At 39.7% G+C, this 22173-nt stretch overlaps 1 protein-coding gene across 6 annotated transcripts in view; it reads right to left on the bottom strand.

Moving 5' to 3' along the window:
* LOC126471019 (dipeptidyl peptidase 3) overlaps nt 1-22173 on the bottom strand; it is a 175497-nt gene that overhangs the window by 12930 nt on the left and 140394 nt on the right. For all 6 annotated transcript variants that reach the window (XM_050099120.1, XM_050099112.1, XM_050099083.1 and 3 more), the window contains exons 12-14: nt 10530-10653; nt 10265-10435; nt 3235-3397 (exon numbers count right to left, since the gene is read on the bottom strand). In XM_050099120.1, the coding sequence (XP_049955077.1) occupies nt 3235-3397; nt 10265-10435; nt 10530-10653 (458 nt within the window). The remainder of the gene's footprint in view (nt 1-3234; nt 3398-10264; nt 10436-10529; nt 10654-22173) is intronic.

The following is a 22173-nucleotide window of genomic DNA, read 5'->3' as shown; positions in this document are numbered from 1 at the left end:
TAGCCTTTACAAAGAATGAAAAAACTGCGACAAGATGGTGGTGCTGAGAAATGGCCAAGCAAACTGTGGTTTCCAACCGAAACAGATGATTGATTGGAGACCATCCCTACCGAAATTCACACTGGTAAGAAGACATTGGGGTCTCGAGGTTCAAGGAGCCAATGAGCCACCGTCCATTCAATAACTTGCACAGGGGACATCAGTCAGACTGATTGGCTGGTAACTATCGAAAGATGATGGATCCTTATCAGGCTTAAAGACAGGAACCACAATACTATCCCTTCACTGAGAGGGGAAACACCTTGAAGCCAAATACAGTTGAACACTCGAAGGAGATATTGTCATTGTGGAGCAATGAGGTGTTGATGCAACTGGTTATGAATGGAACTGGGGCCACGGGCTGAATTGTGGGAAGAGTAGAGGGCCAGAAGTAGTTACCATTCAGTAAAAGGTTTGTTATCAAGTGGGAGGCATCGGCCTGCTGTTTCTGAAGGCTGAAGGTGGTCAGATAGGAGGCTAACACTGAAGCTCTTGCAAAATGGGACACAAGGCGTCCTGCGTGAGCTGACAGATCCCCAAAAGGCCTCCTAGAATGGAAGAAGGCCGTTGGCAACCTTAGAGGATGCTGAGCATAGCCCACATCTGTGACGAAAGGACGGAAGAATCTAGGGAGGAGACAAAGCATTCCTAATACACCAGCTTGCTCTGTTTACTTATGTAATGGGCTTTGGCACAAAAGCACTTAAATTTAATAAGACCAGCAAAGGATGGGTGCCACTTAAGGCTCAATGTCTATCAATGATGACATTGGCAATGGCTGTGTTCCACCACAGGATACCCTGTGGCAAAAGGGCCCACTGAGTTGGGGACAGCAATGCCAGTGTCATGAATTATTGTATCTGACTTCATCAGTACAACCAGACAAAGAGCAGTGGGCATAGGTGGCCTGCCAGAAGGGAGATAGAGATTGTAAACTGGCCTCAGATTCCAAGTGGACCTGGATGGCAACTGCTTCCGTTGTGGTATGAAAGGGGAGCCATATACTAACAATACCCATATAGACTAACATGCAAATATCACCGTAAGCCCTCACAAGGGCCGACAAAGTACAAAACCCACGAAGGATTGGTAAGTAAGCATCAGTAAAATGAGATTCCTGCAAAATGACACAAACTTCAGAGTATGAGAAAATAAGAAATTGTAGCTCTTGAAGGTGATGGCAGTATCTGTTGCAATTCCATTTCATTTCATAGGTGTGGAATGGGGATCCAAATGGGGGGTGAATAAGCCCAAACTGGTCAACCTGCTATGTCACCACCTGTCACCAAGGAGGACAGGCTGACAACCATAAACAAGAGGTCAGGCTCAGGTTGTGAGAGGGGAGTTGGCACCTTCTGTGACACCGGAGAGGCCTTGTTCAGGTGTTACTTCATTTTATCTTTCATAGGTCGGGAGGGGGGGGGGGGCTGAAGACTGTGGACACTCCTCTGGCTGGGTAGGGGGAGCACCACCCACAGGCGAGTGCAAGAAGAGAGATGTGGCGCAACTGGGATAAGGAGGAGGAAAGAGCCGGGAAAGGACAAAACAGAGGCAAAATGAGATGGAAGGGGAAAAGGACAAAACAGAGGCAAAATTAGATGTCACAGACACAGGATGAAGACTAATATTTCTGATGAGCCTCAGAGTAGGATAAATGATCAACTCTTATCTTCTTTTCCTTATTATAAACCAGGCAATCCACCGAGTGTGGAGAGTGATGGCGATGACAATTAATGCACATGGGTGGTTGAACGGAAGAGTTCCCCTAATGGCATGGGCATCCACATTCAGCGAAGACCAGGTAGACAGGAAAGGGTATCACTCCAACACGGTGAGCCTGGCCCTCCTCCCAGAGGATAGCAAGGGAAGGCTGCAAGATCATAAGAAGCAGCATTAAGGAGTCCATTCCCAATCAAACAGATGGTTATGGAAGAACAGCCAGATTTTTGGAGCTTAATATGTTTCATATGCAAAGCGTCAATCCTCATACTACCCAATCCTGTCAGGGGCTCTCCCATGGGTGCCACCCAGCCACAGCAAGGTCGGTTTGGTGTGGCAGTCATTGCTGGGAGTTTTGATGATCCAGGATGACAAGCAATCACTTTCAAACAATGGAAATTCCAAGATGGACTGTAACAGAAGCAGTAAGGCCATTCTAAGTAAGGAGTTCTTCCCTAGTCAGCTAACACTGTGGTGACAAACTACAGAAGGAAGGTCAAAGAAGGGGAGAAAAAGAACAAAACCATAGCAGGATAATTGGGCCCGTGTAATCAAGGAAGGACATGAGGAGGGGAGGGAGGAGGTAGGAGGGGAGGGAGGAGAGGAGGGAGGAGGGGAGAGAGGAGAGGAGGTAGGAGGGGAGAGGAGAGGAGAGGGGAGAGGAGATGAGAGGGGAGAGGAGATGAGAGGGGAGAGGAGGGAGGAGAGGAGGGAGGAGGGAGGAGAGGAGGGAGGAGAGAGGAGAGGAGGGAGGAGAGAGGAGGGGGGAGGAGAGGAACGGGAGGAGAGGAAGGGAGGGGGAGGAGAGGATGGGAGAGGAGGGGGAGGAGAGGATGGGAGAGGAGGGGGAGAGGAGGGGGGGAGGAGAGGAGGAGGGATGAGAGGAGGGGGGAGGAGAGGAGAGGAGGGGGAGGAGAGGAGAGGAGGGGGGAGGAGAGGAGGGGGAGGGAGAGGAGGGGGGAGGAGAGGAGGGGGGAGGAGAGGAGGGGGGAGGAGAGGAGGGGGGAGGAGAGGAGGGGGGAGGAGAGGAGGGGGAGGAGAGGAGGGGGGAGGAGAGGAGGGGGGAGGAGAGGAGAGGAGGGGAGGGGGAGGAGAGGAGGGGGAGGAGAGGAGAGAGGAGGGGGAGGGGAGGAGGGGGGAGGAGAGGAGGGGAGAGGAGAGGAGGGGAGAGGAGGGGAGAGGAGAGGAGGGGAGAGGAGAGGAGGGGGAGAGGGAAGGGTGAGGGAAGGGAGAGGGCAGAAGGGAAGGGGACGAGAACATGGACGGTGGGGCATGGAGAAGGGAATGCAGCCCGGGAAGGACGAAATGGCAGCAATAGCTCAGTGCCCCAAGTGCACCACGCACAAACTCACGAAAGAGCCATGAGACCCTGGAGGGAGATACATAAGTGTAATATACACTTTGATCACAAGATGTATTACATTTAACAAGTCAAACACTGGAAACTCCAGGCAGAAAAACTGATGATTTTCTTACCTTTAACAAAAGTATTTGCCTGGACAAGCATCTTACGGGGCTGTCTGTTAGTCATTATGATATCTCTCCACTTTCCCCAAGGACATGGACCATCCTCAGGCACCTCTGAATACCTGTTATACATCTCTTGTGCCGCTGCCACATCACATGTTGTTTTATAAACCTGAAAACATTGTATGTACAAAATAGACATCTTCCAACACATTATGTTACAAATCATAACACAAGTGTGAAATTTGTACATAATACATAAGGTATACACAAAAGACATTGTTAAACCAACGAGGTGGACATGTGACAGCTTTCTTTAATCAGTAATACATGAATTGTTATTTTCGTTGCCAGACGACATAATTAATACATGTATTTGGAGGAATAAATGCAGAATAACTACAGATACAACTAATATCTGTAGCTTTGTTACAAAATTCTCCCTCTGTGATCATTTGACAAGATTATGTGTAAAGCTGGGTGCCAGACTGGGACTAACTCTGAACCCTGCTTTTTGTTGACAATGTTTTTATTGACAGAGCCATCCAGGCATAGCTCACAACAACATCCCAATCTGATACACAATTGCAATTTGTCAGAAAATCTATAATGATGAGACTGTTTTCAGTGTGAAAAATTAAATTTCCACAGCTACATTTTGTCAAAATGCACACTATGAAGCCAAATATCACTGGACACTGCTCTGTTTTATGACAAGTTACTTGTTTGAGGTATGTACACACAGGTCCAATGCAGCATTATTGTAGATGTGTTCTGTGTTAGAATGATGAAAGCACAGAGTCCAATCATTGCTCTGTTATTCATAAGAAATTAACAGATATGGACTGAGAAACTCTAAAATGTTTAGTGTAAATCAGCAATTACACAACCTCGTTAACTGTTGCAGATGAGGTCTTATTGCAACTCGCATACAGAATTCGGTGACAGAAAATTCATCAAAAGATGTCAGGGTAGCATTTCCACAGTCACACTGCTACACAGGAACAACTATTCATATGAGTGAATGAGTTACATTGTTTACAGTGATGTAGAGTGCTGCTGCTGGTTTGTGTAGCATAGGGAAAAGGCTGTATGATGTGATAAGCAATAACATGGGTGTGTGTGGAAGTGGCTGATGCTTAGTGAGTTTTATTTTCCCTGTGTTGTGGCAATGGTAGAATTTGACACCTGTGCTCCGCTCCTTAATTTTGGTTGATGGCAAAATTAATGAAGGCCTCTATAACAACATTTTAGATAATGGCATGCTCCTTTCACTACAGTAAGAGTTTGAAATTGGACCTTTTTCTGTATCAGTGTGATAATGCTCCTGTTTAGAAAGTAGGGAGCTTGGGATGTGGGACAGCCAACAGAGTGGTCATCAATGCAAAGGAGCACTGGGTAAACACATAGTAGTAGCAAATGAATAAGTCTTGAGGTCATCAAGCTGATTTAGCACTGTCGTAGAATTAGTAAAAGAAAAGAAAAAAAATGTTACTTACACAATACCAGGCTCACATAAGACACTGACAAACTTTGCATTAGAAGATCCTGCAATACTGTGCATCATCAGCATTTTTGGCAACACACATGAAATAGTCTAATTTACCAAGCAATGGGCAGGAGTATTAATAATACTTTATACAACTAACATTATTATCATGAATGTAAAGAATTTTAATGTTGATTTTTTGTTGTGTGTTATTTCTGGTGGTGGACCTGTTTTTATCTGTATTTCCAAAAATAAAAATTAATAAAAAAGTAGTGGCAATATAAAGGCATTCCTGAAGTTATTGTCAGCTTATCATGGTTTCATTTCATCTGGTAAGTCACTTGAAAAATCAGTAAATGTTTTACCTGATAATACTCAACATATCAAGCACTTAACATTAAGCAATTAAAGGAAAACTATTGTGGATTATATTAAAAATTAATGAGTCAATCAGAATACTTAAGACACAATTTACAGGTAGTATGGAAAACGAGGGTTATCACCCATGCAGTTTATGCAGAAAATATTACTGAAGTCTAATTTCATAAGAGAGTATGATAAATTTAAGCAGTGAGGATGGATAAACTCAGTTTTGTTTTCTTCATGGTAAAAGTATAAACATATCTAAAAACAAAGATGATGTGACTTACCAAACAAAAGCGCTGGCAGGTCGATAGACACACAAACAAACACACAAAATTCAAGCTTTCGCAACAAACTGTTGCTTCATCAGGAATGAGGGAAGGAGAGGGAAAGACGAAAGGATGTGGGTTTTAAGGGAGAGGGTAAGGAGTCATTCCAATCCCTGGAGCGGAAAGACTTACCTTAGGGGGAAAAAAGGACAGGTATACACTCGCGCACACACACACACACACACACACATCCATCCGCACATACACAGACACAAGCAGTGTGTGCGAGTGTATACTTGTCCTGTGTATACCTGTGTTTGTTTGTGTGTCTATCGACCTGCCAGCGCTTTTGTTTGTTAAGTCTCATCATCTTTGTTTTTAGATATATTTTTCCCATGTGGAAAGTTTCCCTCTATTATATTCATAAAAGTATAAACAATTAGATATATTTAATTTAACGTTTTCTTGCAGCCAAATATTTTAGAACAACAATAACCTTTGCCAAGAAACCTTGTAACAATAACAGGTAATGGAGCAAGATGAAGTTTGTAGCTTGTGGGATGAATTTTGATGCTGCAAAAACATGAAGTTTTCACCACGGGGCCATATTAGAAAAGTATCATCTACATATTATCGAAAGAGACTTGGTTTAAGTTCGGCCGAATCAAGTGGCCTCTTTCCAGTCGTCCACAAAAAAGTTTGTTACCACAAGGGAGGAGAGGGTTATTCATGGCAACACCAGTGGTATGCTTAAAATATTCACAGTTTAATAAAAAGTAGGTTGAGGAAAGCACACGATTAAATAGTGCAGTTATATCGGCTTGATTCAGCCGAACTTAAACCAAAAGTCTTCTGGTGACATGTAGATGATATTTTTGCAGTGAGGCTCCACAGTGAAGAACTTAAGGCTTTTTCCAGGATCTAAAATCAATACACGAGAACATCCAACTTACGATGGAAGTGGAGAAGGGTGACTGTCTGGCATTTCTGGACTTTTTTGTCAGCTGGAAAGTGGTAGGACCCCTGGATGACGATGATGATGGGTTTGTGGGGCACTCAACTGCGTGGCTATCAGTGCATGTACAAATTCCCAACCTTTGCTCAGGCCAATCTCGCCACCTCCATGAATCATAGGATGCTTTGAGTAATCTGTCTTCCATAAGTCCACACACAGACAGACCTGTATTTGCAGGCATCTAGTTGCCGCCAACCACTGCAAACTACAGGTGTCCTTCAGACATTAGTACACTGTACTCTATTGCATCTGACAGAGACAGCCTTGCAAAGGTGCTGGAACACCTAAAATCTGTGTTCAAAGGATAATAGATATTCTTCACATCAGATCAGCACGGTTTTTACGAGGAATAAAAATGACTACCCACATGAGCAAATTAGGCAGAATCCTAAGGAAATATTATGTCAAAGTAATCTATCAGCCACCTACAAAGACATGTGCTCTTCTCGGTTCAGTAAAGCATGATCTGGGATTGCGGACGGCTGGAATCTCCAGAATATCTTGCCATGGTGGCAAAGCCTAAATTGGTCATCCAAACATTTTATGACTAGTGACATGTCCTGCGACAATTTTATTAATTTGACATTTGAATTTTATATCCACAAGCCTGCATTCCAAAAGAGAGTGCAATGTAGTATAAGCACTAGGCATGCCCCTGTGCACCACAGGTGGAGCAATATTTGAAGAGTGTGTGAAACTTGACAGAAGTCGCTCATAAAGCAACTGCTTTTGTGCATGCTTCTCCGAGCCAACTTTTGGTATAAAGTTGGCTATGTGAATCAGCAGTCTTCAGTGCAAAACATTCACCTGAAGATGGCTGTGTGGTTGTCAGCTGAAATATCATGGAAAGAAGTCTACATCAGCCAACTGCAGGCCCAAAACTTCACGGAATACTTTTTGTATGACGAAAATTTCCAGAATCACACGGTTTGCATATGTTTATGCACAGACAGACTATAAAACTTACAGTGGAGAAGAAATGCACAGAAGATTTAAATAAAAGTCTGGCAGATTTAAAATTTTCCTCATCTAATCATGTCGTGAGAATATGGTCATCACAAGACTGTATTGTTCATTACATTAGAATTACTCTTTGGGTTTATGGAGAGTTATGTTTTGAGATATTCAAATCTGCATGTTATATAAGTGAGAGGCCAGAAATACTTTTTTAATAAATGTGCAGTGTAGTTGCAGCTGACTAGGCATCCAAATCAAGTGTAGAGTTATACTACAGGGAACTGCCGATGTGGTTGGCATAGCCTGGACGCCAACAAGCAATTTATGCCAACAACCCCTGCTGTTCCCATAAACTCTGCACTTGACTTGGATGCCCTGTCCACTACAGCTATATTGCACTTTTGTTAAAAAAAACTATTTTTAGCCTGGATGTTATCATATATGGCATGCTAACATCCAGGCTATGCCAACAACCACTGCATAGTCTGTTGGTAAATAAACAAGTGTAAGTCTTGTTTTGTTCATCTTCAATCAAATACATGTATACATCTTCCACATGTACAGCTGTTACAAACGAGGTCGATAGTGGGCTAAAATTACTTCTGAGCAACTGAAATGGCCTTTTCAGTAATTAAACAAACAGTTGCAAAGCACATGGAAAAAATGACTTACATGGAAGTTTGGAGGTTATTGTGGTTTTCCTTATAAAGGAATGTTAATCTGGTCAGTTAGTGTATTGGAAACCAAGAATGTGCCTCCCACATATGGGATGAGTGTAGTATTCATTTACAAAGTTACAAATTATGCTACACTAGATGGAATCTGAAAACAAAATCCACAAGGTGAAACCACTAATATCAAGAAGTTATAGCTCACAAACAAATTAGATATCTACAATGAATGGGAACACCACAGCAGTGGACAGGTATTCCTAATGTGGAGCAAAATAACTGATCGTAGGAAATTTAGAACTGACATAAAATGCAGATTAGCAATTTTAAGAAAAGTTTTTCTGCAAGAGAGAAATACATTAACATCACACAATCATTTAAGTAAAAGTAATATGACGTATATTCTGAAAGCAACTGCTCAAAATGTAGCCTTAAGGGGAAGTAAAATATGAGTAATAGACAAGAAGAGAACAGGAGTTTCTGAAATATGGTGCTACAGAAAAATGGTGAATTTTGGATGAATGCATCAGGTACTTAATGAAGAGGTACCGAATCGCATCAGCGAGAAAAGAAGCTTTGTGACACAAACTCGCCAAAGCGAAAGGTAAGTTGACAGGACACTTCCTGAGGAATCAAGGACTACTTAATTTAGTGTGTGTGTGTGTGTGTGTGTGTGTGTGTGTGTGTAAGGGAGTGAAAGGCAGCTTCAAATGGATGTAAGTTGCAAAGAATTATGCAGAGCTGAAGAAACTTACATAACAGACTAGTATGAACAGCTTCATCAAAGTCTTCAGGCTGAAAACTACTTCGGAAAATAGCAGTGTTGAGAAGCAGACAGCCATGTAGGAAGAATGTATTTTGTGCAGCTGTTATTCCTCATCTACACATAATGAACTTACAACATATTTATTGGCCTAGTCTCTCGTAAATTTTGGAATATATAGGTTCTGGGACTGTGAATTGTCAAGAGTACAGTAGCGAACTAAGTTCTCAATAAAATAAACATATTACAGACCAGAGAGTATTTTCCTATGAAATTTCTCTATATTTACATAGAAGTGAGTAAATTCCGCTCAGCAAAGATCACATGAAAATTATAACTTCACAATCACACTTCATTACAATATTAAATGATAACTTTATTTACAAATACTTTTAAATATACAGACAGTCAATACTGTGTATGCTGAAGTACTTTTAAAGCATATGGAAAAAACTTATTATGACTATCTGTTTGTATTAATATAGTTCAGCTACAAATATTAAAAGTGTGCAGTCAGTTCTGTGCAACCTTTTGTCTCGTAAAAATGTACTTTTGAACTACACTACATCCATTTATTTTCTCAATTGCAATGCCATGTAGGAGCAAAAATATACTTTTGAACTACACTACATCCATTTACTTTCTCAATCGCTATGTAGGAGTATTGCGGACATTTCGGTTTACCATTTGGCCTCTCTTTAATAAATATGTCATTAAGATCAAAATTAATAATTATCTCCCTTATCATTTGCCATTTTCTCCTCTTTTTTTCCTACCTTTATTACAAGTATGACATCTTAACTTCAGGAGTTTGAGATTTTATGTTTGTGTCCAAATGATATTGGTTAAATTCTGATTTATGTATAAGGCTGTTACTGTTTTCACTAAAAATCCATCTTTATAATAATGGAGTGAGAGGGCAGAAGAACAACAAACAAGATGAACGCAATGTGTATGATAAGTATGCAACAAAGGGGGCATTAAAATAATGAAACCAACAGAACTCAAGAATATCATTTGCTGCTTTTGATGTGACTTTCAGTTTTCATAATAACCTATAAATATAATATTAACGCCTGCATATTGTAATATACTACCTCCTAATTTTATTCTACTTGGAAGTGTCCACAGATAACCTTGCAATACAGTGTTGATAACAATTTAAATGTTTTATAGGAATAAAAAATTCAAACTCATTTTGATTTTACATGCTGACCTTCAATCTGGAGCAGGAAAATTATTCTAGTAACATCACTCAATTTATGTTGTTTGAAATAGGTTCAACGAACTACATACTAAGTCATTAATAGAAGAGCAAAAATAAAATTCATGAACTAGTTACTATAGTTGATCTATGGTAGTTTTGACAACTGATGTGTTTCAGGGATTAGCGCAGTAAAGGAAACACAGACCCTGGCAACAAATTTTAAACTACTCTTAATGTATACCGGAAAGCCAGCTTATTTTTAAAAGCACAAAATCTTCACTATATAGACTGAAACTAAGTCTTACCTGCAGCTTGAGAAGGAAGTCACCAATAGCTTTTTTACCAACTGTTTCTATTTTAGAGCGATCCACTTTCAAAAGAAGATCTTCTCCCGGTTTTGTTTCTGTGACACTAATTAGTCCTTCTCCGGCTTCCAAAAGTACTCGCATTATTACATAACGAGCTTGAGAATGTGCCTACGAAGAAAGAAAACAACATTAACAGTTGAATTTTTAGGAACAACCTCTCGCTCACTTGGTAAAATGGCAACTACCAAAAAAAGCTCCTTACCTGTAACCATGCTTTATTACTTGGATTGTACATTTCTAATGCTTTGGCTACAGCGGTGTAAATCAGACTCAACCAGTTGACATATATGATATCATCAGCTGCTGTTCCTTCAAAACCAAATATCCTGGAAAAAGAATAAGAAAGGAAACAGAAACTGTTATCTAGGGAAAAACGAGCCCACCATGAAAAGGCACATACAATAAAGTGGCAAAATAATATATAGTCTTTTGAAAAATATTGTGATATGGCACTTGCATTCAATGAAAATCATCATCATCATCATCATCATCATCATAATCATAATTATGCTCAATCAGCTATTACCTTCATCCATAAAGTCCTACTTGTTTTTGATAAGTGTCGTACCTTGTGCATATGTTACAGTATAACTACAATGACTGATTATTTTGTTAGAATATGAAACAACAACAACAACAACAACAACAACAAAAATTCTAAATGATGCAGCATAGCTTTTGCGTGAGGTGCAATTTTGGATTAGATGGCATAATTTACAAAAAGAATAGTGTCAGTAATGAGAATATCGTTGTTGTTGTTGTTTGTTGTTGTGGTCTTCAGTTCTGAGACTGGTTTGATGCAGCTCTCCATGCTACTCTATCCTGTGCAAGCTTTTTTATCTCCCAGTACCTACTGCAACCTACATCCTTCTGAACCTGCTTAGTGTATTCATCTCTTGGTCTCCCTCTACGATTTTTACCCTCCACGCTGCCCTCCAATACTAAATTGGTGATCCCTTGATGCCTCAGAACATGTCCTACCAACCGATCCCTTCTTCTGGTCAAGTTGTGCCACAAACTTCTCTTCTCCCCAATCCTATTCAATACTTCCTCATTAGTTATGTGATCTACCCATCTAATCTTCAGCATTCTTCTGTAGCACCACATTTCGAAAGCTTCTATTCTCTTCTTGTCCAAACTATTTATCGTCCATGTTTCACTTCCATACATGGCTACACTCCATACGAATACTTTCAGAAATGACTTCCTGACACTTAAATCAATACTGGATGTTAACAAATTTCTCTTCTTCAGAAACGCTTTCCTTGCCATTGCCAGCCTACATTTTATATCCTCTCTACTTCGACCATCATCAGTTATTTTGCTCCCCAAATAGCAAAACTCCTTTACTACTTTAAGTGCCTCATTTCCTAATCTAATTCCCTCAGCATCACCCGACTTAATTAGACTACATTCCATTATCCTTGTTTTGCTTTTGTTGATGTTCATCTTATATCCTCCTTTCAAGACACTGTCCATTCCATTCAACTGCTCTTCCAAGTCCTTTGCTGTCTCTGACAGAATTACAATGTCATCGGCGAACCTCAAAGTTTTTATTTCTTCTCCATGAATTTTAATACCTACTCCGAATTTTTCTTTTGTTTCCTTTACTGCTTGCTCAATATACACATTGAACAACATCTGGGAGAGGCTACAACCCTGTCTTACTCCCTTCCCAACCACTGCTTCCCTTTCATGTCCCTCGACCCTTATAACTGCCATCTGGTTTCTGTACAAATTGTAAATAGCCTTTCGCTCCCTGTATTTTACCCCTGCCACCTTTAGAATTTGAAAGAGAGTATTCCAGTCAACATTGTCAAAAGCTTTCTCTAAGTCTACAAATGAGAATATCATGTGTAATGATATTGCAGAAACTTTCAACATCATAAAATTCAGCTAAACTTAATATTCAAGCCGATTAAGACCGCCTGCAATGGTAGCTGAAATGTTGGTAACTTTATCGTATTATAATGTGGTCACACACACCCAGAAGCTTCTTACTGAAATTAACTAGTCACAAAAACTGATGCTCCCATAATAAAATGTAAGTTTGCTAGAGGCAGAAGGTTTGAATTCAATAAAAAAATTACCCCCTCCTCTCTGAAATATTGCATACAATGACTGCTGTATTAATATTACTTTGTTTAATCTATTGTGCTTCTTTTGAGAGGAATGATTGCGAATGTATGTATATTTCTTGTGGCTACCGATAAGAAAGAAGTTTACCTCGGCACGACATCAGGAAGCACACACTATTAATTTGCATCATTTTTAGGCAAGATTTATCATTACCTTGATAACTGACAATATTCTGGTTGTGAAAAGTGCAGCATGACACTACATATATATATTTTAGTCAACAGGACAGTAACCTTTTACAGATGTTCAGGTAAGTATAAAACACAGGAATAGAAGGAAGAGCAAATAGAGCAATAAAGTATGCCCCAGAAGATGTAACAAAAAGAGGAGAACAAGTAGTCATGCCACAAATAAGAATAGATTTTTTTTTGATAAGAACAATTTGCAAGTTACACAACAAGTACAGTGACAGAGAACTTTCTTCAAGTAATGTGTTAAGAGCAGAGGGCCTTGAGACCACAAGAGAGTTTAAGGGTGAAATAAGTCTTTAACAATTAACATGCTGGATCAGAAAAAGCTGAATGTTTTTTTCTTTTCCTCATGTTTCTACTGTGACATGGCAAAGTACAAAAGCAGCTAATCCCATCTGCATTCCAATTTTGTCTACATTTCTCATCCATTGTACTTAAAACAATGTTTGGCCTTATTAATTTATTTGACCAACTTGTGCCAGAAAAGGGAATTAACAAAAACACAGGTGGGGAAAAAAAACCCACACACACAGAGTGGTCGGAAAATGTCTGAAATGCTTGTAGGATGTCGCAGGGCACGTTGTAATGAGACAAATGCTAAGAAAAAAAATTGGATATGTTATGCTGTTTCCAAGTTATTTAGCATTGAAGTTAGCCAATAATATCGTTGTGTGAGCAAATTCAAGTTTCAGCTAACCAAATAAAGCACCCACTGGACAAAGCCACCCCTGGCAGCCCACTTGAATGTGCACGCGTGACACCCCGGTTGGCTAATATAGATGCTAAATTACTTGGAAACGGCGCAACATTTATGTCTCAGTACAACCTGCCCTGCAAGTCTCTCAGACATTTTCTGGGCACCCTGTATATGTGAAATACCTGTCACCAGGGCTGCTGCTAAGTGTTTTGCTGCTCTAGGAAAGAACTGAAAAATGTTGCTCTTCTTTTTTTAGTACCATCGAACTCCCCTATTCCCACACTCCAGCTCCTCCACCTCCCAACAAAGCAAATGTCCTTTATACTTTTAACCATTAAACTCAAGTGCCCAGAGACCACCTCATTTTCTGGGGACAGTCCTCAATTCTTTCAAAATTCATTGAGGACAATAAATGTCCTCAATTTCTTTTTTTTCTCTCAATTTATGAAATTTCCCAAAATAATAGAAATAGGAAGAAAGGGCTGAACATTTTAAACTAGAAACCATTGAATATACCAGTGCAATAAAATTTAGCACTTACTTTATCTAACTGCTACAAAATTTGTACTCAAAGTGGCTGCTTCAGCTTTGAGGTAGGCAGAGGCAATGTGTTTACTTCGTCAAAATAAGTAAGGACTTATTAAGTAACTGTTCTGTATTGTTTTGAAAACAATTTGAATTGATTTTTCCTATTTTTCATTTTTTATTCTGATCTGCTCAATTTTCTCACGGTTTGATTTGAAATTAATCTTTTTCTGTCCCTTACTGCCCCTAAAATTTGGCTGCCCTAGGCAGCCACCTAGTCTTGCTCAATGGCGTAAAAAACGACTGCCTGTCACAGGTTCCAACTGTATCAGCATAAAAGTTAATTAGCTGCTGTAACTGTTCCCACCATTTATGTCTCTTAGTAAGCTTCTATTGTATACCAAGTCTTCACTGGCTGTACCATACATTATGAGTAACCTACACTGAAGAGCCAAAGAAATTGGTACACAGGCCTAAAATCGTGTAGGGTCCCCATGAACATGCATAAGTGCCCCAACACAACATGGCATGGACTTACTAATGTCTGAAGTAGTGCCGGAGGGAATTAACGCCATGAATCCTGCAGGGCTGTCCATAAATCCATAAGGGTATGATGGGGTGGAGATCTCTTCTGAACAGTACATTGCAAGGCATCCTCAATATGTTCAATAACGTTCGTGTCTGGCGAGTTTGGTGACCTGTGGAAGTGTTTCAACTCAGGAGATTCTTCCTGGAGCCACTCTGTAGCACTTCTGGAAATCTGGGATGTTGCACTGTCCTGCTGGAATTGCCCGAGTCCGTCGGAACACACAATAGACTCGAATGGATGCAGGCTGATCAGACAGGGTGCTTACGTACGTGTCACCTGTCCGAGTTGAATCCAGGTGTATCAGGGGTCCCATATCACTCCAACTGACATGCCACACACCATTACAAAGCCTCCACCAGCTTGAACAGTCCCCTGCTGACATTCAGGATCCATGGATTCATGAGGTTGTCTCCATACTCGTACAGGTCCATCAGCTCGATACAATATGAAACAAGACTCACCTGACCAGGTAACTTGTTTCCAGTCATCAACCGTCCAATGTCGGTGTTGATGCGCCCAAGCGAGGTGTAAAACGATGCGTCATCCAGTCATCAAGGGTACATGAGTGGGCCTTTGGCTCCGAAAGACCATATCAATGATTTTTCATTGAATGGTTTGTACGTTAACACTTGTTGATGACCCAACATTGAAATCTGCAGCAATTTGTGGAAGGGTTGCACTTCTGTCACGTTGTTGTTGGTCCTGTTCTTGCAGGATCTTTTTCCAGCCACAGCAATGTCCGAGATTTGATGTTTTACCAGATACTGATGGTACACTTGTGTGAGAGTCGTACAGGAAAATCCCCACTTCATCACTACCTTAGAGATGCTGTGTCCTATTGCTTGTGTGTTGACCATAACACCACATTCAAACTCAATTGAATCTTGATAACCTGCCATTGTAGCAGCAGCAACAGATCTAACAACTGTGTCAGACACTTGCTCTCTTACATCGGTACTGCAGCGTCGTAATCTGCCTGTTTACATATCTCTGTATTTGTATAACCATGACTATATCAGTTTCTTTGACATTTCAGTATATAAAGAAGATAAGATACCAACTGATTGGAAGAAGTGATTGATCTTTAGTGTTTAAGAAAGGGAGAAGGAGAAAGCTTTCAAGCTACTGAGGAATTACCCTGCTGTCAAACTCTCTCAAGACAACAGAAATGATGATAGTAAAAAGACCAAGAATAAGAATAGAATTTCAGTTCAAAGAAGAACAACATAGCTGCATAATGATAAAAGTAGGTCAAATGTTCCTCTGAAACTAACGAAAAAGTACTGAGATAAGGGAAAAGGTCTGATAATAATATTTTTAGACATAGAAAAAGCTTACAGCATTGTTCCAAGGAGCAATATCTGGGAGTACATGCACAAACTAAGAGTTTCAATTTCTTTAGATTCAACTACTGCACAGAGACTGAAAGCAGTGTACAAGTAGGAAACCATGGATCAAAATGGTTCCCTACACAGAGGTGTACAACAAGGCAGTGCACAATCTCTACTACTTTTTATGGTACCCACGGGTGTAATTATTAAAGAAATTAGAGCCATAGAATATGGATATTTGAGCACATTGGTTTCTGTGAATAAGGTTGCCATCTGGAGAGAGACTGAGCAAGAGCTTCAGAGGAAAGCAGATCATTAGACCAACAAACTCAATCAACACAAAGTAAACTGTGAGTAAGAAGAAAACAGTAGCAATGAACTTGAGCAGAACATCTGGCCAAAGTAGCCTCAAACTCCATTGAGAAAGAACTGAATGATTGGAAAGCTCCAGTTACCTTGGAAGTATTTTTTCAAACAAGTGGAGTGCTACGTTAGAAGTCCAAAAAAAAGTGTCAAAAGTTTCCTCGGTCTTCTACCACGTACAAAATCTACTGGAGGATACAGCAGTTCTCATAAAAGCCACATAAACAATATTCAAATCATCCATTCTGTTATATAGCTTGGAGACTTGTGCACTATTGAAAGGAGACATCAGCAAACTAGAAGCATTTGAAATAAAATTTCTGCAACAGACAATATGAGACCAAACTGGGAACGAGTGCCTTAGGAACAATGTGCAAGTGACCTGTAAAATGGAGGAAAGTTTATGCATTGCACAGTTGAAATAGTTTGGGGATGTGCAAAGGATTTAAGAGACTAGAACCTCTAGACATTGCTTGGAAATGACAGTACATGGCAAAACACCTGTTGGAGATTCCAGAAGGGGGTAGCTAGATCAAATAAATGAAGAACTCCTTTAGAAAGAAGAAATATTGCAACATGTAAAAACAGAGAGGAAATTTGTACGATAGGAACACATGGAGGCATGCTGTCTACGAAAGTCCTATCTGCTTCACTGGAAGGCTACCATGATGATACTGGCCAGTTCTATGAACAGACAGACGGGGCTGTGATGGGTAGCCCTTTGCCACTGGAAGGCTACCCTGATGATACTAGTGAGTTCTATGAATAGACAGACGGGACTGTGTTGGGGAGCCCTTTGCCACCCATCATTGTCAATCTTTTTATGGAAGATTTTGAGGAATGTGCTTTGTCGTTAGTGCATTAAAAGCTGCATTTTTTTTTTTTTTTTTTTTAAAAAGAAGTCACTTTTGTTGTTTGTACTCATGGCAGTGAGGATATGTACAGCTTTTTAGAACATCTAAATCCAATCCATTCGAATATCCACTTTACTATGCCTATGAAAAGGATGGCTGCCTTCTCTCAGTTACTGTGTCAGACGAAAGGTTGGATAATAGTACTTTGAGATATGCAGTTTATAGGAAGCCAATTCACATGGACTTTTATCTAAGGCCTGACAGTTGTCACCATCTGGCTCAGTGTGAAGAGGTACTTTGTACCCTGGTTCATAGCAATAATGTAATTTCAGACCTAAAAATTTTATCAGCTGTGTTGGCTCACCTTGAGGTTACCTTTCGGTAGAATTGTTATAGTGAGAGACTGATCAGGCACACATCCTGCTATCAATGAAACATGAATTGTGTGTTTGATGAGAATAATCGGATGGCACCTACACTCCAATTAAAATTATTTGTCATTGACAGATTGCAGTTTTGTGTGTGTGTGTGTGTGTGTGTGTGTGTGTGTGTGTGTGTGGGGGGGGGGGGGGGGCGTGTTGCCAGCATCAAGCCAGCTACACTTCAGAAAGAGAGCTGCATGTACATACAAAATTGGCAACACTGTGGGCACATGGCACTATAGGAAGAACTACGATTGGCTGGTGGCTGGCCCCAACCACTCGAATTGCTGAAATGTGAATCACAAAGCAATTTCAATTTGAGCATAAGCCTACCTCTTCTTTTTATGGCCTTGCATAGATAGTATTACCAGAGGAATTGGTAATTCTGAGGAAAAATAGTAAAAGAGTATTTTTTTCCCCATCATCTAACATTATGAACAATGAGAGAAGTGTTCAATGATTTTGAAAGTAAGACGTTGACAACCAACCTGACTAAAAACCCTAAGAGATTTTGGTTGTAAGTAAAATCAGTGTGTCAAAATCATCTATTCATTCTCTCAGTGACCACACCGGCACTGAAATGGAAGATAATAGGGAGAAGACCGAAATACTGAATTCAGTCTTCTGAAGTTGTTTTACTGCAGAAGATCAACACTGTCCCACCTTTCAATTGTCGTAGGAACATTGAACTAGCAGATATTGAGATAACCAATCACGGAATTGAGAAGCAGCTACAATCGCTAAGTAGGGGAAAGGCTTCAGGACCAGATGAGGTACCTATAAGATTCTATAAAGATTATGTGAAAGAACTTGTTTCCTTTCTGGCGGTAATTTATCGTAAATTGCTTGTTAACTGTTGATAGAACTCAACAAGTCGCTCTAAATCGACAGATGTAATAGTAATATCTGGAGTACCACAGTGAAGTGTGATAGGACCATTGCTGTTTACAATATATATAAATGATCTAGTAGACAGCATCAGATGCTCTTTAAGGCTATTTGCAGATAATGCAGTTGTTTATACCAAAGTAACAATGCCAGAAGATAGTAAGAATTTGCACAAAGACCTGCAGAGAACTGATGAATGGTGCAGGCTCTGGTAGTTGACCTTGAACGTAAATAAATGTAACATACTGTGCATACATAGGTAAAGAAATCCACTACTGTACAGCTACACTATTGATGATAAACAGCTGGAGACAGTATCTGACATAAAATATCAAAGCATAACTATCCAGAGTGACCTTAAGTGGAATGACCACATAAAACTGATAGGGGGAAAAGCAGACACCAGACTCAGTTTCATTGGAAGAATCTTAAGGATGGTACAAAGATTGGCAACTAGCTCTTAAACCCAAACCTCCAGATGTCAGACACTCAGATCAGTACCAAAGATTCTACACAAATAGTGTATCAACCAAAACACCAATTTAATTCATGGTATATTCTGTCATCCAGTAGAAATGCTTAAAAAGTAATTAAAAGGAACATCAGAACTATGGAGCACAGGAAAGGCATATCTGCGAGTGATAGTTTTACAGATCTCGTGTGCTTGAATTGGTAGAGTGTGAGTTGGTCGTGCCAGAGAACTCACTTCTATCTCCAATTATAACAACTTGTTTTAACTGTTTGTGTGTGAAACTGTCATACGGGAGAAAATTTTCGTGACATGTAAAAGGACTTTTTGGATTTTGTAGCCATGTTCTATGGGCAGTCTGCTTTCATTTCATATGTTGAAAGTAGCAAATCTATAGAGTACACTGTGTTGGACATGTGCGACAGAACAGACACTCTCCTGGTGAAGCAGCTAGTGCATTTGTAGTTTCACAGAATAAACAAACTATCAGAACAGTAGAATAAAGAAACAATTGCATTACACATGTGGAAGTCTTAATAGTCCCATATAACACTTGCACATGTAATACAGTCACAAAAATGGTCATCATTGGGGCATGGACCCAGGACCCTTGGTATGATAATCTAACATTCCACCAACTTCCCCACAGAAGCAATACATAATTATTAGCTACTCACAGTTATGCTTTACCTATGCTCCACAGGTCTGGCATTGCTTTTAATCAATGTTTATGCCCATGCAGCACACAGCACAAATTAAATCGGAGTTTCGGTTGATTCTCTATCAGCATAACAGTGTTTGGTAGCAATCTGAGTGTCTGACATCCGGAGGTTTGGGTGCTGGCATAGAAAAACGTAATTTTGTGCACTTCACATAGCTTCAAAAATCTAATTAAACATTCATTACACAATTAATGAGTTACATCTACCGTCAGTTAAATCATACGTAAACACCTAGAAGTACTGAACTGTACATGTACGGTACAGTGCGCCAAGAAATCTATTTTTGGTTCAAAATGTAGCACATTTCTGTTTTTCGTAAACTGGAAAACCAATAATGAAATGTAACTGAGTGTGAAGTAACGATAAATGTTACACTGACTGCAGTACACTAGATGTATAAATGGTGCATTTTTCTGTTCTCCATATACTTTAGAAAATGCTCTACTTTCATCTTCTCTTCAATATAGGCTGTTGGCAATTTGTTAGACATATCTTGCCACAATTCCAAAAATTTAAGTTATGACACTGTGTGTTAACTGAAGTTGGCCAATTGCCAGATGGGTTAGAGGGAGGGAAGGAAGCAAGCATGGCCCTCACACAGACTACTACAGGGTGAGGAGCTTTGCAGGTGAACAATCCACACCTATCTAGAGCAGTTTATGCAACTTAACCTGTGCTTTAAGTTCTCTGAAAGCAGAAGTCAAGCATGAAGGTAAAAATCACTTAAATATTGTTTGTAATCTAAACTCAAACCTTCTTGGCATATTTAATAGAGATTCTCAAAGCATCAATTGCATACTGTATTTCATGGGCTGTGAGACACTACAGTCTATAAAATACACGGTAATTTTAAAGCAATTTTTAAAAAAATAATATTTTTTACAATTTTTATTATTAGATTGCAAAGCCAGACTAAAAAGAAAAAAAAAAAAACCTTAAGTTTATAAAACTGAACTGACCTTCAAACCCCCTGAAAAATTTCTTCTTCTTCCTCTTTGTCATCATCTTTGTCCTCTTCATAAGTAAGATCATCTTCACTTCCATTGAGACAATTATGTATGCCACATCGTTTTAAAGCTACCTTTGGCATGAATTCATGTTGGGTTTCATCCATCAGCCGCTTGTTCCATTCCTCTCTCAAACGCTTTAAATGGTTTGTTTATCAAGACATCATGGGACTGTGATTGTGAAGTAAGTCCTCCCTGAATAACAACAAGCTCTGTATTTCTCTGTCTCACTTTGTCTTTCACAGAGTATTTCAAGTGACTACTGCACTGATCTAGCACAAGAAGAGAACTCTTCTTCAGTAAAACACCTTTCCTTCTCTACCACACTTTGTTAATTAATTATTTCATACCAGCCTCATCCATCCAATACTTGCCATGTATGTGAACATCACCACTTGACAGTATTTCAGAAGCATTGGCATTGTTTTGTGCTTGAAAATGATCACTGGATTAAGTTTAGTACTATCAGCACAACATGAAAGGGTAACAGTTTAGTACATTTTTCCATGGCTCCTCATTTTTATAGTTACAGTTTTAGCACCTTTCATGGCAACAGTTCTGTTACTCGACACATCAAATGTCAGGAGTGTTTCGTCCATTTTTACTATTTCACTTAGTTCCACACTGGTTTTCTTTCGATGTTGAATAATAAAGCAATGGGAAGATAATACTTACTCTTCACACTCTTGAGGCATTTTCTGAGATATTTTGATTTTGGTTCGCAATCTGACACTTAATAAATCTGTAGCACCAATCAACTCCACCCTTAAATAAGTCTGTTAAGTTCCACTGTGGCGCTAGCTTATGAGCGTGTATTTGAATCATTTTTGTATAAATTCCAATTCCATTTTGATGGTGTCCTCGAATATTTCAATACGTCATCATCTAGTTCTGGCCATTTTACATTCAGTCCTCTATTTGCACATTTAGTCTTCCTCATTTCTATCAGTTCTTCTTTACTAGCCCGCCAATTGGGAATTTTTTTTCTATTGGTCGAGGGCCAAAATGCCACCAGCGGCTCTGTTTCCATGTTATTCTGCATATGCTACTAATTTCAATTTATAGCCCACATCATGTGAATACCTTTTATTTTTTTCCATTATGAAACTAGCAATTAACAAAAATATTGTACTGTTACTGCAACGATGTTTCATAGACTACATATGTTCTGGGTTCTTGATGGAGGGGCACGAGAGAGACAGTGTTAGAAAGCATGAGAATCCCCGCAACTCATATTCGTCTCATCAGCGTACTGCTGCTGCCGCCAGGTGAATCCAATGTTGCCATTTAGAGGTAAGTTTCCTGTTATGTCAAATATATCGTCATTTTCAAGTCTATCGGGAATTTTAAATCAAACATTTGACATTTTTATACTAATTTCAATCACAAGATGCACCTGAATTTTGGAGGCAACTTTTTGAAGAAAGACTTGAATCTTATAGACTGTAAAATAGGCACACAATCACAAGAAAAGCAAACACTATTAAATGGAGTAAATTACAACACAACAGCCTATGATGTGTATCACACACAGTACTGTTATCTGGTTAACACTGGCTGTAACCAAAAACCCTAATGATTCAGGACCAAGTGGCTCATCAGCCAACTTTAAGTTAACACATTGCGTGTCACTACATATTTCAGTAAAA

Source organism: Schistocerca serialis, chromosome 1 (assembly GCF_023864345.2).
Source record: "Schistocerca serialis cubense isolate TAMUIC-IGC-003099 chromosome 1, iqSchSeri2.2, whole genome shotgun sequence".
NCBI lineage: Eukaryota > Metazoa > Arthropoda > Insecta > Orthoptera > Acrididae > Schistocerca > Schistocerca serialis.
The sequence above is the reverse complement of the archived record's forward strand: the minus strand, read 5'-3'. Positions and strand labels throughout refer to the sequence as shown.